General features: G+C 39.1%; 1 protein-coding gene across 3 annotated transcripts in view; it reads right to left on the bottom strand.

Annotated features, from left to right (window-relative positions):
• Positions 1–15,199, bottom strand: part of RNASEH2B (ribonuclease H2 subunit B) — a 93,526-nt gene that overhangs the window by 68,282 nt on the left and 10,045 nt on the right. For 2 of the 3 annotated variants that reach the window (XM_081082811.1, XM_081082809.1), the window contains exons 2-3: positions 2,905–2,976; positions 372–479 (exon numbers count right to left, since the gene is read on the bottom strand). In XM_081082811.1, coding sequence (XP_080938937.1) covers positions 372–479; positions 2,905–2,976 — 180 coding nt within the window. Of the gene's footprint in view, positions 1–371; positions 480–2,904; positions 2,977–5,730; positions 5,876–15,199 lie in introns of all 3 variants that reach the window. The other variant, XM_081082810.1, reaches the window with a different exon arrangement.

The raw sequence follows: 15,199 nt of genomic DNA, 5'->3' as shown, positions 1-15,199 counted from the left end.
CAGTATCCATTTTCAAGGAAATAAGATGTTAAAAACTCGAAAAGCCACAAATGTGGCTAAGAGAAGAGCAAAGAGTTTCTGGTCAAGACAATGTGCACTCCATGGTACAAAGGTCACCTACCTTCTGAAAAGATGTTAGTGTTTTAAATTCGTTGGGTAAAAAGTACCTATCATTTAAGATACATAGGTATTGATATAACTTGCTCAAATTATCTTTCCTTTCTCCTTGATTAAACCCTGCTCTGGTGCCAAAAAAGAAAACAACCATTGACCAGACTCTAAAACAGGAGGACAGACTTGTTCGCCTGTGAAGGATAAAAAAGCTGAAGTATATTGTTTAGTTAAGGGAAATATATACATTAGTCACTTACCTGATTGAACTGATTGATTTATAAACCAAGAATGGTGTTTTTCCTTGAAAACTTTTATTTCAAACAGCTGTTGTAGACACATATTGAACAAGTAAAGGGCTCCTTCCCCTGTTAAGACAAATGTTTTTTATTTGCACGTTTTCACAAAAAAAAAATCAAAAGACTACCCAATTGTTTTGAGGAATGTCCCTAATATAAACATAAACATACATAGACATATATTCTATACAAACTGACTCCAAGGAAAGCTTACACTATTATATACAAATGCTTGTTTTCCAGCCTTATAATCCTTGCTGAACTTAAACCAATCCTATATAATAAAAGGCTAATATGCAAATCAACTGGTCGCTATGACATGCACCATGCACTTACCACCAGAGGGCAGACGCTCAACACAGGAGCTGCCCCTTGGTGGTCAGTTTGCTCCCACAGGTAAAGTGCCACTCAGCCAGAAGCCGGCTCACAGCTGGCAAGCGCAACAGCGCTAATAATGTCCGATTGCTGGCTTCGGCCCGCTCCCCCTGAGGGCTCTCCGACTGTGACAAGGCACAGGCCAGGCTGAGGGACCTCCCCCCGAGTGCAAGAATTTCATGCACTGGGCCTCTAGTAAATAATAAAAGGCAAACTATTTATCTTAAACTGTTAACCAGCCTCTTACTGAATCCTCCATTGGACCAGGAAGGAAAATCCATTCTCAAACTACCCAAATCTAATGGTTCAGCAGATGAACTGAGCTGACACACTGGTCCCAGACTCTAGGGCAGCGTGTGCCTTACATTACACAAAGGGACCAAGAGTGGGACTGAGTCTGCCGACCCTGAAGGCCAGCTCTGTGTGAGAAAGGCAGAGGCCCTTTAATGCATGAAATTTTTTTTCTAAACACAAAGAAATCAAGGACTTTGAATCTATCTCTATCACATGCTGGGCCTGTGCCCTTGGTGAAGTTATATAAACCTTTCTGCACTGCTGTTTCCATATCGGTTAAATGGGAGCAACAGTGAGCCTACCTCACAGGGTTTTTTATAAGGATTAAAAAGGTAATACATGCGAAGCTCTTAAAACAGTACAGTACTTAGCACAAAATAAATGCTCAACAAGTCTTAGCCTTTCTTTTTCCCTAGTCAATGCAACAAATACAAACATTGGTTCAAACTTCTGTTGTCTATGCACATTTAGATAACAAAGAAATTTTACAAGAAGCCTGGAATTTTTGAATCTTTACTTTTGTTAAATGCTTTAGAACTTTTGCTACTACCTAAAACTTCTCTTGAAAAAATTGTTTCTCACCTTAACTTATGCATAATAGAGAGGAAAAGTTATATTCAATTTCACTTTGAGAAGAAAAGAAAACTGGAGGAAGCCAGAAATTTTTTCCTCTCTTGTTGCTTCTATCTTATATTTTTCCAACAACAATAACAACAGCAAAGTACTATCCACTGGTTTCCCCTTTCTTTTACTTTTATATTCAGTATTACAGTCACTAGGAGAATCCTCTAATTTACTAGGTATCAGGCATCTACTCAAACATAAAATTAACAATAACCTTTTAACGTAAATCTTATAAAATACATTAATGGAAAAACAATTCCATATAGAGATAAAAAATATGGTAAATTTTACTACACATCTATTATATAGTTTAATATTTTTGCCTAAAGATTAGAAGATAAAACAGAAAGTACACTGAATATAAAGTTAAAATAAAATTACTTCTGATAAAATATGTATCTCTGTAATATATAATTGTTTTGCTACAAAAAAATCAACCCTTGACAGGAAAAAAAAAAAGTACTATTTTCTGGTCAGAACAAAATAAAGAAAGTACAGCTAAAAATGAAACCACTGTAATCTTGGCATTTCAGGTAAAAGCCTTTTTTGAACCCCTATATATTTTACTGTATAGGAGCCTAACTACTCTAAGAAAAGTTCAGACAGAAATCAAATATGCTACTATGTTTTGCCATCATTTCTGATAAACAGGTCTATGGATTCAAATTATAAGGATAAATAAAAAATGTTTAGGTCCAGTGAATCATCTGGGGAAGACTAGTAATGTCAATAGTTTACTTTGGTCACGAGGTAATGCCATTTTACATTAAAAAGCTATTAAGTTAGAACAAAATACAAAGGCAAATAAGTACATACATTTTTTGTCAATAACTTACTTTGTTCACAAGGTAATGCCATTTTACATTAAAAAGCTATTCAATTAGACAGTGGTTCTCAACCTTCTGGCCCTTTAAATACAGTTCCTCACGTTGTGACCCAACCATAAAATTATTTTCGTTGCTACTTCATAACTGTAATGTTGCTACTGTTATGAATCATAATGTAAATATCTGATATGCAGGATGGTCTTAGGCGACCCCTGTGAAAGGGTCATTCGACCGCCAAAGGGGCCGTGACCCACAGGTTGAGAACCGCTGAGTTAGAACAAAATACAAAGGCAAATAAGTACATACAATGTTAAAAAAAACACACAAAAAACATTCAAGTTACTATTATTGCAGGGGAGGGAAAGGGAGCTTACCTGAACATGGGTTAACCAATTTTACAAACATAAGCCCACTTTTCATCTTCTTGGAAGCATCTTTTAAATATTCTGAAAAGAAAGGGTGAGCTTGTTAAATAAGATATTTGCTTTTTGTTCTTCTAATTTACTTCACCCTGATTTTGTTTCTTCTATTTACATCATTTTTCTTTCTATTATTTATAACTCAACTAGAGGCCCAGTGCATGAAAATTCATGCACTGGAGTGGGGGGGGGTGCCCCCTCTCACAGTCCGGGAGCCCTCAGGGGTAGGAGGCGACCTGGCGATCAGGGGAAGGCGACACCCCATCACACCTCTGCTGCTGCCACTGCCAGCAACGCAAGCCTTAGGCAGCCCTGGTTACCTGAGCCTCGGGTGGCCCTGGGTGGCTGGGCAGCCACCATCTGAGGCTTGCCTGCACCTCGGGCCGGCCCTGGGTGGCTCAGGGACTGAGGGGACTGGGGGACTCTGGAGGCAGGCGCACAGAGCGGCTGTGCCCACCTGGGAGCAGACCCAGCATTGCCGTGTGCCTGCTGCCCAAGTAGGTCTGAGGGGACTGGGCGCCGCCATCTTTGAGGGCATGGCAATCAATTAGCATATTCCCTCCTTATTGGCTGTGGGCACCGCCATCTTTGAGGGTGTGGCAATCAATTAGCATATTCCCTCATTGGCTGTGGGCGCCGCCACCTTTGCGATGGCATGAGGGTTAATTAGCATATTCAATCTTTAATAGATAGGATTCTATTGTTTAGGAGCTGTGTGATCTTGAGCAAATTAACAATTTCTCTGAGAAGTGCAGTGGGGTTTTAGGTCATTTTAATTTATTTCTTTGAGAAGTGATGAAGAACAGGACTCTAAGTCAGATGGCCTGAGTTATAACCTTGACGCAACCACTTGATAACTTTGTTGCTTTGGGCAAGGTTCTTCATGTCCTGTCTCAATTGTCACATTAATAAAATGATAACATATATACTTGCCTTTGAATGGATTAAATTAAACTAATCTGCTGAAAGCTCCTAACATATTCAAACAGAAACATATAATATAGTTATGATAATTATTATTTTAATTATCATTATGAAATAAAACATTTTAAAAATAAATATTTCCTGAACATTTATATTTTTTGCCCCTAATTGTGATTACCTAACCTTGTCCTCTGCCCACTTTTCTATTGGGGGTACTCATCTTTCTTCTACTACTTTATGAGGAGTCTTTATACAGTAAGAACAGAAATTCTGTTTATGTCATACTTAGAAAGGCCTTCTTGATTTCAAGATTATATTTTCTTTCTTTAACATATCTGGAACATATCTGGGTATACTGGTAAGATATGGGAAGGAGATCCAAATCTAATTTTTTTTCCATGAGTTATTCAATTATAGCAACACCATCTACTGAATGACCCACCATTAAAATAATTCCTTTATGCTAAAACACATTTATAAGTCTGTCAATGTATCTTCTATTTTGATCCATTAATTTGTTTCTATATTAACATTAGTACTTCAACATTTTAATTATCATAGCTTTAAAATACATTTTAATATCTTGGGAGGCATCAGGCTCCTCATTATGTTTCCTCTATAATGTTTCCCTTCAAAGTTTTAATCATATAGTCCTATCTAGTAAAGAGGGAATATGCTAATTGACCCTCACATCAATGCAAAGATGGCAGCACCCATAGCCAATAAGGAGGGAATATGCTAATTGACTGCCATGCTCTCAAAGATGGCAGTGCCCACATCCACAAGATGGCTGGCAGGGGAGGGCAGTTGTGGGGAATCAGGCCAGCAGGGGAGGGCAGTTAGGGGCAACCAGGCCAGCAGGGGAGGGCAGTTGAGAGCGACTGGGCCACCAGGGGAGGGCAGTTGAGGGCGACGGGGCTGGCAGGGGAGGGCAGTTGGGAGCAACTGGGCTGGCAGGGGAGAGCAGCTGGGGGCGTCTGGGGCAGCAGGGGAGGGCAGTTGGGGGCGTCCGGGCCAGCAGGGGAGCAGTTAGGTGTTGATCAGGCAGGCAGGAGAGTGGTTAGGGGGTGATCAGGCTGGCAGGCAGAAGCGGTCAGGGGCAATCAGGCAGGCAGGCAGGCGAGCGGTTGGGAGCCAGGAGTCCCGGATTGTGAGAGAGGGATGTCCGACTGCTGGTTTAGGCCTAAACCCTTGTGGGATCGGGCCTAAACCAGCAGTCGGACATCCCCAAGGGGTCCCAGATTGGAGAGGGTGCAGGCTGGACTGAGGGACACCCCCCCCCCCCAGTGCACAAATTTCGTGCACGGGGCCTCTAGTTTAAAACATAAAGACCATGACAACTTTATTTTTAACAGCCTCTACACATTTCGAAGGGCATATTCATAGAACTAATTTAAAGAATCTCTCTCCAAAAGAAACCAGAGGCCTCTGACGATTAAGGGAACAGAACTACCTACCAAAGAGCAAATCAGAAAGCTTTGGGTAAGGAAGGGAACTTATAGTCACTTTTATTCTATGGCCCATTCCCTTCACCCTGTTCAGATCTTCATAAAATCATATAGAGCAAGCATGTTTAGAAACTGGCTTACCCAATAGTTAAAATAGAACATTTTTTCTGAAAATAATAGTGACATTAAATATATTTCTTAAAAAAAACAACACCCAAATTTAGAGATTCCTACTTACAATCAAGTGAAATAATAGGAACCCTCCTCCCACCTGATGCAACAACACCAAAATAAAGACAAAATATACAAAACAACTACTTTCAAGAAGATGGACATTGAGCCATGCAGGATGGTGGTCTCTGAGGGATGGGAAACAAATAAGGTGAGCCCTGTGATTGCCCAAGCTTACTGTCTTGAGAGAGTTTCCAGGCCATGGAGCAGAATAGGAGAACCCAGGTGAAGCCTGGTGGACTCCCTGAGCTGAACAGAGGAAGCTGAGAGTTCTGGAGATACCACGGTTAGAGTTCACAGGTCATCTACAGGAAAGGAAAGAGCTACAAAGAAAGAAAACCCCAGAGGTCTGCAAAGGGTGCTGATCAGTGCATTGCATATAACCACTTGAGGGCTGGGAGAAAAAACAGCTGAACTGATTAGATGGAGAAGTACCTCACATTCACTCAGGGCCTTGAATTGGGCCTATCCCCAGACAGACTGGAAAACCTCATAATTCAGAGAGCATTGGGTAAAGACCTCAAAAGGGTCTTGCCTCAATAATATGGAACAAATAACTGTAGACTAAAAGCTGCTTGGGTTCCACTGAACTGATTATAAAAATAAGACCTAAAGAATCAAACTGTTTCAAAGGACTTTCACTGTGTCCCAGAACAAAGCTCAAGATTATTCATAGGAATACAAAAATATTCATCAGCCAAAAAAGTAAAATTCACAATGTCTGGCATCTAATCAAATATTACTAGGCATTCAAAGAAGCAGCAAAATATGGCCTAAAATGGGAAAAATAGAGAAATCAATGACTGAGAAATGGATATTGATATTAAACACAGATGTTAGAATGAAAAGATAACATTAAATACAAAAAGTTAAGTAGAGACATAGTCAAAAGAAACAAGTTGAGACAGGATTAATGGCAGAAGATTAATGAACTTGAAGACATAGAAATAGAAACTATCTAAAATGACAACATTTATAAAGTAAAAAAAAGAGTATCAGTGAACTGTGGGACACTTCAAGCATTCTAACAATGTATATGTAATTGGAGTTTCGAAAAGACAGGGATGGAGACAGAAAAAATATTTGAAGAAAGTATGGTTGAATATTTTCAAATGTAATGAAAGCTATAAGTAAGCCCACACATCCAAGAAGTTTAATAAACCAAAGATACATCAGAATCAATAGTTCAAAAGTAGTAATAAAGAGGAAATCTTAAAAGCAGAGAGGAAAAAATGACTTTATGTACTGAAGCATAAGGCTAACAATGACAGTAAATTTCTTATTGGAAACAATGCAAGCCAGAAGACAATAGAAAAACATCTTCAAAGTACTGAAAGAAAACATGATGAACCCAGAGAAAATACTCTTGAACAATGACGGTGATAGACTTTTTCAGACATATAAGAACTGAAAGAAATAATCACCAACAGACCCACACTACAAAGAATGTTAAGGGAAGACCTTTTGTAAGAAGAAATATGGCACCAGATGAAAATATGAATCTAAACAAAGGAACACTGGTAATGGTGACTGCAGGGGTAAATAAATAGAATTTTATTATTATTTAAATCTCCAACAAAAATAATAATAACTTAGTGCAGGGTTTATAATAAGTATAAATAAAATGTATGACAACAATAGCATAAAGATCAGGAAGGGAGAAATGAAAGCATGCCATTTTAAGTTTCTTATTCAATATGTGAAGTTGTGTAATATCACTTGAAGGTAGATGTGATTTAAATATGTGGACAATAAAACCTGTAGCAGCCACTAAAATTCTAAAACAAAAAAAGCTGTCACTAATAAGACAACAAAAGAGATGAAATAGAATCATAAAAAATATGCAATCCAAAAAAAGGCAGAAAGAGGGTTACAGAAGTACAAGGAACCAATGAGAAAAATAGAAAACAACCAGCAAAATGAGACTCAAACCTAACCATGTCAATAAGCCTATTCAATGTAAATTGTCTGTACACCCAATTAAAAGGCAATAATTGTCAGGTTGGATAAAAAAGTAAACTAAGCCCTAACCGGTCTGGCTCAGTGGATAGAGCGTCGGCCTGCGGACTGAAGGGTCCCAGGTTTGATTCCAGTCAAGGGCATGTACCTTGGTTGCGGGCACATCCCCAGTAGGGGTTGTGCAGGAAGCAGCTGATCAATGTTTCTCTCTCATCGATGTTTCTAACTCTCTATCCCTTGCCCTTCCTCTCTGTAAAAAAATCAATAAAATATATTTTTTTAAAAAGTAAGCTAAAACTACAGAATGGGGCAAAAGTAGCTTTACAGTTGTTAATATGGAAAATAATAATTAATAAAAATAATCTATACTAATAAAAGCCTAGGTGGCCCTCGTGTGACACCCTCAAGTCATCACAAGATGGCTGTCCCCATGTCATCACAAGATGGCTGTACTCAAGTCATCACAACATGGCCAGCAGGGGAGGGCAGTTGGGGGTGACCAGGCCTACAGGGGAGTGCAGCTGGGGGCGACCAGGCCTGAAGGAAAGGGCAGTTGGGGGCAACGAGGCCTTCAGGGGAGGGCAGTTAGGGGTGACCAGGCCAGCAGGGGAAGGCAGTTGGGGACCATTGGCTTGTAGGGGAGGGAAGATGGGGGCAATCAGGCTGGCAGGGGAGCAGTTAGGGTGCGATCAGGCTGGCAGGCAGAAGCGGTTAGGGCAATCAGGCAGGCAAGTGGTTAGGAGCCAAAAGTCCCGGATTGTGAGAGGGATGTCCCACAGGGATCGGGCCTAAACAGGCAGTCGGACATCCCCTGAGGGGTCCCAGATTGGAGAGGGTGCAGGCTGGGCTGAGGGACACCCTCCCTCATGCATGAATTTCATGCACCGGGCCTCTAGTCCTATATAATAAAAGCCTAATATGCAAATTGACCAAATGGCGGAATGACCAGTCATTATGACGCACACTGACCACCAAGGGGCAGACACTCAATGCAGGAGCTGCCCCCTGGTGGTCGGTGTGTTCCCACAGGAGGAGCGCCTCAGCGGTGGCAGGAGCCTTTCCTGCAGACCTAAGCCTTTAGTCAGACATCCCCTGAGGGCTCCCGGGCTGCCAGAGGGATGTCTGACTACCAGCTTAGGTCCAATCCCCCAGGGAGTGGGCCTAAGCTGTCAGTCGGACATCCCCCTAGAGCTCCCGGACTATGAGATGGCGCAGGCCGGGCTGAGAAACCCCACCAGTGCATGAATTCGTGTACCGGGCCTCTAGTATAAGAATAAACTTTTGTGCACTCAAAACTGTAAACCTACTTTGCCCCACCCTGTATATTCTGCCCATAAGAAACACACTTTACATATAAAGACACAGTAGATTAAAAGTATAGTATGCTTATCATGCTAACAGTAATTAAAAGAAAAATGAAAAGGCTGTCAATAACAAAGATTATTTCCAGGGATAAAGAAGGTCATTTCATAATGATAAGAAGGCTAAAGAAATAATCATAAATTTATGCTCACAACTACAGAGCTTCACTATGTACAAAGTAAAAATTAATAGAACCCTCTGCCCCACCTCTAACCCCTGGCAACCACTAATTTGTTCTTCATTTCTATAATTGTCATCTTGAGAATCCTATATAATAAAAGGCTAATTAATATGCAAATCAACCAAATGGTGGAACGACCAGTTGCTATGACCCACACTGACCACCAGGGGGCAGACGCTCAATGCAGGAGCTTCCCCTTGGCGGTCAGTGCGCTCCCACAGGGGAGGGGGAGTGCCTCTCAGCCAGAAGCCAAGCTCATGGCTGGCCAGCACAGCGGTGTCTCTCCCGCCTCTGCAGCAGTGCTAAGGATGTCCAACTGCTGGCTTAGGCCCACTCCCCATGGCCATCAGTCCCCCAAGGGCTCCTAAACTGTGAGAGGGTGCAGGCTGGGCTGAGGGACCCCCCTTCCCAAGTGCACTAATTTTGTGCGCTGGGCCTCTAGTGTTATATAAATGAACCATACAGATTCAGTTTTAAGAATCTTTTAAGACTTTCATTTCTGCAACTTATAAATATGTAAAGGATAAAGTTTAACTCTTTTAAAAACTTTCCCCTAAAACTAAAACAGGTTCTGGTTCTCTCTCCTTTTCCCCCTGGCTGTTTCTCACATATCCAGAATCACATCTTCATCATTCAAGGCATAGAAAAGGGGACTTCTCTCTTCTTCAGCAATACACTATTTTATTTTGGTACTACTGTAAATCTTTGAACTTTAAATTGGTAAATTATTCATTTTTGTTTCCCTTTTTTATTTTGGTAAAAAAATTTAATTTTAGTGATTCTTGCCAGTTCTCCTTCAGCATTCCCATTCCTCCACAGCTTAAAATAATTAAAATTTATAAATGCCCAAAGTCTAAAAATATTTTTAATAACTACACAAGAAAAGCAGTGTTTCCATTTTTCCCAGGAAGAGCAATAAATCCAGAGGATAGGCGATAGCCTAAAATGTCAAATTCTAATAACTTTAGAATTACTAAGTACAAATAAATATTGACATTAATGTGTTCTGCTGTAAATGCCAGTGTTCTCTGAAATACGCCTAAAGATACGTTAGTGTAGGTAACACTGAAATGTCTATGTAGTAGGGGGAAAAGTCATCTTTCTCACATTGTGCTGACAAAAGAACATTGGACTGAATCTTTGAACACAGATTTTCTAGTGAGATACTATACTCAGATTGTTTCTGCCTCTCTTTAACTATAGAATGCATTTCAAAATTACTCTCCTGCCCACTTAATTAATTAATTACTGATTAGAAAATATATAACTATCCGTTACCCTTGGGGAGCTTTTGGATGGATATTCCATGGTAGAGCAGATATTGAATTAAATAATCACACAAATGTAGTCTTGCCAATGTAACAACTGCTATGAAGAAAAAATACATGGAGTATGAGACCTTATGACAGAGGATATAATATAGATGAGGAAGTATGGGAAGCCTCCCTATGCCTAGCATTGGTTAAGTTCTTTGCTTTGATGTTAAGGAGTCAAGGGAATTATACATTCGTTTCATTCCTGAGCCAAACTCAGTCCACAGAAGGGTTTTGTTTGATGTGCACATTTTAAAAAATTTGAATTAGGTGCCAATATTTGGAAATCGGTTGGTTTTTACATAAAGTACAGACTGCAAGTATATTTCCCTAAATATGAAACACAATTAGGCAAAGATTTTGCCTTGCACAATCAAAAAACGTGGCAACAAATTCACTTTGTCCAATAATAACTACCACTCTCTAGTTGCACTTAGTCCTATAGCATCTTGTATGCTCAGCTTATGGTTGGATGATTATCAAATGCCATGTCTGTCCTTACCAAACTGCCTCCTCACTTGCTACCTTCTAGGTACCCACTTGATCATGGTGTATAATCCTTTCTCCATACTCCTGGGTTTGGTTTACTAGTTGTGGAAGATATTTGTATCTATGTTCATAAAGGAAATTGGTCTGTAGTATTCTTTTTTTTAATCATGTCTTTAGGGATGAGGGTAATACTGGACTCATAGAATGAGTTTTCTTTTTTTAGGAAAGTTTGTAGAGGATTGGTAGTAATTTGTTCAATGGTTAGTAGAATTAACCAGTGAAGCTATCTGAGATTGAGTTTTTTCCTATGGAAAGATTTTATTTTATTAATGTAATCTCTTTAATTGTTATAGATCTATTCAGAGTGTCTATTTCTTATTGAGTCAATTTGGTAGTTTATGCCTTTCTAGGATTTTGTTCACTTCATCAAAGTTATCTGTCATTCATGATTTTAATAATTTGAGTCTTCTCTCTTTTATTTAACAGAAATGAAATGCATTCCATAAATGTGAGCCACATATGTCATTTAAAATTTTCTAGGAGTCACATTACAAATAGGTCAAATAAATTTCAATGCTATATTTCTTAACCCAATGATAAATTTCTTGAGTCTTCTCTCTTTTATTCATGGTCTAAAGATTTGTCAATTTTGTTTCAAAAGGGTCAACTTTTGTTTCATTGATATTTCTCTGTTGTTTTACTGTCCTCTGCTTTATTTCTGCTTTAATATTTACTTCCTTCCACTTGCTGTGGATTTGGTTTGTTCTTTTTCTAGTTTCTTAAGGTAAAGATTAGGTTATTGATTTGAGATCTTTCTTCTTTTTTTACTATAGGCATGTACAGCTATAAATGTTGTCCTAAACACTGTCTTACCTGTGTCCTTTATGTTTTTGATATGTTTTATTTTCACTCATTTCAAAGTACTTTCTAATTTCTCATGTAGTTTCTTCTTTAATCCATTAATTATTTAGGAGTGTATTATTTAATTTCCACTTACCTGTGAATTCCCCAAATATCCTTCTATCATTGCCTTCTAATTTTATTTCACTATTATTGAGGTTTGTTTCATGGCCTAAAATATGGTCTGTTCTGGAGAATGTTTCATGTTCACTTGAGAAGAATGTGTAGTCTACTGTTGTTGAATAAAATGTTCTATAGATGTCTCTTAGGTTTCTTTGGTTTAGGCAGTTGGACATCCCCCAAGGTGTCCCAGATTGGAGAGGGTGCAGGTCAGGCTGAGGGACACCCCGCCACCCTGCAAGAATTTGTGCACCGAGCCACTAATATATATATATATATATATATATATATATATATATATATATATATGCCTAAGCAACCGTTTTATCATTCAACCAGTGGCTATGATGCGCACTGACCACCAGGGGCAGATGCTCCAACTAGTAGGTTAGCTTGCTGCTGGGGTCCGGCCCATTGGGACTGGGCGACACGGGCAGGCCGGACACGCCCTGGAGCCCTCCCGCAGTCCCTCCCCGACCCCAATCAGTGGGGTCCCTTGGCCTGGTCTGCACCCTTTCACAGTCCGGGACCACTTGGGGGATGTCCACAAGCTGGGCTAAGGGACCCCACTGGTTCACAAATCCGTGCACCGGGCCTCTAATATGTTTATAATTGTTATATCTTCCTAATAAACTGACTTTGCTATCGTTATAAAATCTCTCTTTATGTCCAATAACAATTTTTGTCTTACAGTCTATTTCATCTGATATTAGCCACAATTACTGTTTGCATAGTATATCTTTTTCCACCTGTTTATTTGCAACCTATGTGTGTCTCTGAATCTAAAGTGTTTGTCTTATTGATAGCATATAGTTGGATCATGTTCTCTTCCCCACCATTCTGCCAATTTCTACATTTAATAGGAATGCTTAATGCATTTACATTTTATGTAATTACTGGTAAGGTAGGATTTACACCTGCCATTTAACAATTTGTTTTCTATATTCATATATTTTGTTCCTCTAGCCCTTTACTCATGTGTTCTTTTGTATTAAAAAGATAATTTCTAGTGTACCATTTTAACTTCCTTGTTTCTTTTACTATATTTTTGGGAGAGTTATTTTCTTAATGGTTGTCTGGGGAATTACAATTAACATCTTAACTTACAAGTTAGTTCAGATTAATACTAACTTGAAAATTTCAGTAATATATAGACACCTGAAATATATTCCTTTTCTTCCTACCTCTTTGTGCTATTATAAATTACATCTTTATATAAGCCCATTAACAGTTTTATTATATTGCCTTATGAAGTTGTATTTTAAATCAGATAGGAGAAAAGAGTTACAAACAAAAATACATTGTACTGCTTTTTATATTTATCTAGGTATTTACCTTTATCGGTGCTCTGTATTCTTCATGTGGCTTAAAATCACATCTAGTGTATTTTCTATCTGAAGGATTCACTTTATGATTTTTATGGGTGGGGTCAGGTCTACTAGTCATGAATGAATTCTCTATGTTTCTTTATCAAAAACGTCTTTGCTTCTCCATCAGTTTTGAAGAAGAGTTTTGTCATATACAGAATTCTTTGTTAAGTATGTTTTTCTTTCAGCATCTTGAATAACTTCTGGCCACTATGGTTTTGAATGAGAAGTCAGCTATTCATCTTACTGAGTATCCTTTACTTGATACACCATAATCTATTGCTGCTTTCAAGATTCTCTCCATTGTCTTTCGCTTCTGACAGTTTCGGTATGGTGTATGTAGGCATGGATCTCTAGTTTATCCTACTTGGAGTTTGTTGAGCTTCCTGGATGTGTAGATTAATATTTTTCATCAAATTTGGCGAGTGTTTGGCTATTAATTCTTCAAATATTCTTTTTGTCCTTTCTCCGTGTTTTGGGACTCCTGTTATACATGTGCTGGTGTGCTTAATGGGGTAGTACAGGTCTCTGAACTATGTTCACTTTTCTTAATTCTCTCTGTTCCTCAGGCTAGATAATCTCAATTGATCTATCTTCAAGTTTGCTATTTCTTTGCTCTGCTAACTCTTGAGTTAATAGTGGATTTTTCACTTCAGTTATTGTAGTTTAACTCCAGAATTTGTATATTCTTTCATCATTTTTTATCTCTCTTTATTGATATACTCTATTATGTGAGACCTCATTGTCATACTTTCCTTTCATTCTTTAGACAGGGTTTTTTTGAGTATACCTATAATATCTGATTAAAATCTTTGTTGAATAAGTCCAATATCTGGGCGTCTTCAGGAACAGTTTTATTGACTCTTTTTTTCCCCTGTGTATGAGCCATACTTTCCTGTTTCTTCACATATCTCATACTTTTCTTCTGAATGCTGGACATTTTAGATAGCATAATAATTAATGTAATAATTCTGGATATCAGACTCCCCTCCCCCAACTCACCAATATTTGTTGTTGCTGCTTATTGTCATCACTGCAGTGGCTGCTGTTTGTTTAGTGACTTTCCTGGACTAAACCTATCGTCTGTATTCCCTGTAGCATGCAACCACTGATGTCTGTTATTTTAGTGGTTAGCTAGATCTGACATAGGTCAGACATTTCCTTAAGTGTTTTGAAGCAGTAAGTCTCCCAACATTTGCTGAGGGGTTCTGCCCCTGTGTTAGGTCATACCTTCAACACTGAATCACTTTAAATTTCTGCCTTAGCTTTTAAAAAAATAAAAATACTTTATTGTTGCGAGTATTACAGATGTCTCCCCTTTTCTTCCTATTGCCCCCTCCACCCAGTTCCTGCCCTGCCCCAGGTCTTCACCACCTTATTGATTGTGTTCATAGGTAATACATATATGCATTTAAATTCTTTGGCTAATCTCCTTCCTCCCCCCTTAGCTTTTAATTATTGCTTGCCTAGGGCCTCAAAGTCAGTCAGAAATGAGTGATTAGGGCCCTCTCAGGTCTTTTCTGGGCATTCACATAGCCCTGCATAATTCCCTAGGAATATGTCAGAGCTCTTCAAAGCCCCTTGTGAGTATTTTATTGTCTTATCTTCCTATTAACTATTGTCCCCTCAGCAGCTGATATGTTAAAAAATTGCCACTGATTGTTTTTGACAAAGGCCCCGGGGACAGGGCTTTCTCTGCAAAGGAAGTTCTGAGCTCCAAGGAGGGCCAAGTGATAGCAATACCCTGTTGAATGGGGCTTTTCCAATGAGCTGTGAGACAGTCAAATAGGGACGTGTACTGAGAATGGGACTTTTTTTGAAGAGTTCCAAGCAAGGCCTGCCCCATCCAGTGGTTGCAAGGCAGCTGGTTTTTACAAGCAGTACCATGTTTTCAAAACTGCTGGTTTTCAAGGCTACTGCAGACCTGAGCAGAGGGAGATGGGAATAGTTCAAGTT

This window comes from Myotis nattereri, assembly GCF_964212035.1.
Source record: "Myotis nattereri genome assembly, chromosome: 2".
In the NCBI taxonomy this organism is placed as follows: domain Eukaryota; kingdom Metazoa; phylum Chordata; class Mammalia; order Chiroptera; family Vespertilionidae; genus Myotis; species Myotis nattereri.
Note: the sequence above shows the minus strand (reverse complement) of the source record. Positions and strands in the feature narration are given on the sequence as shown.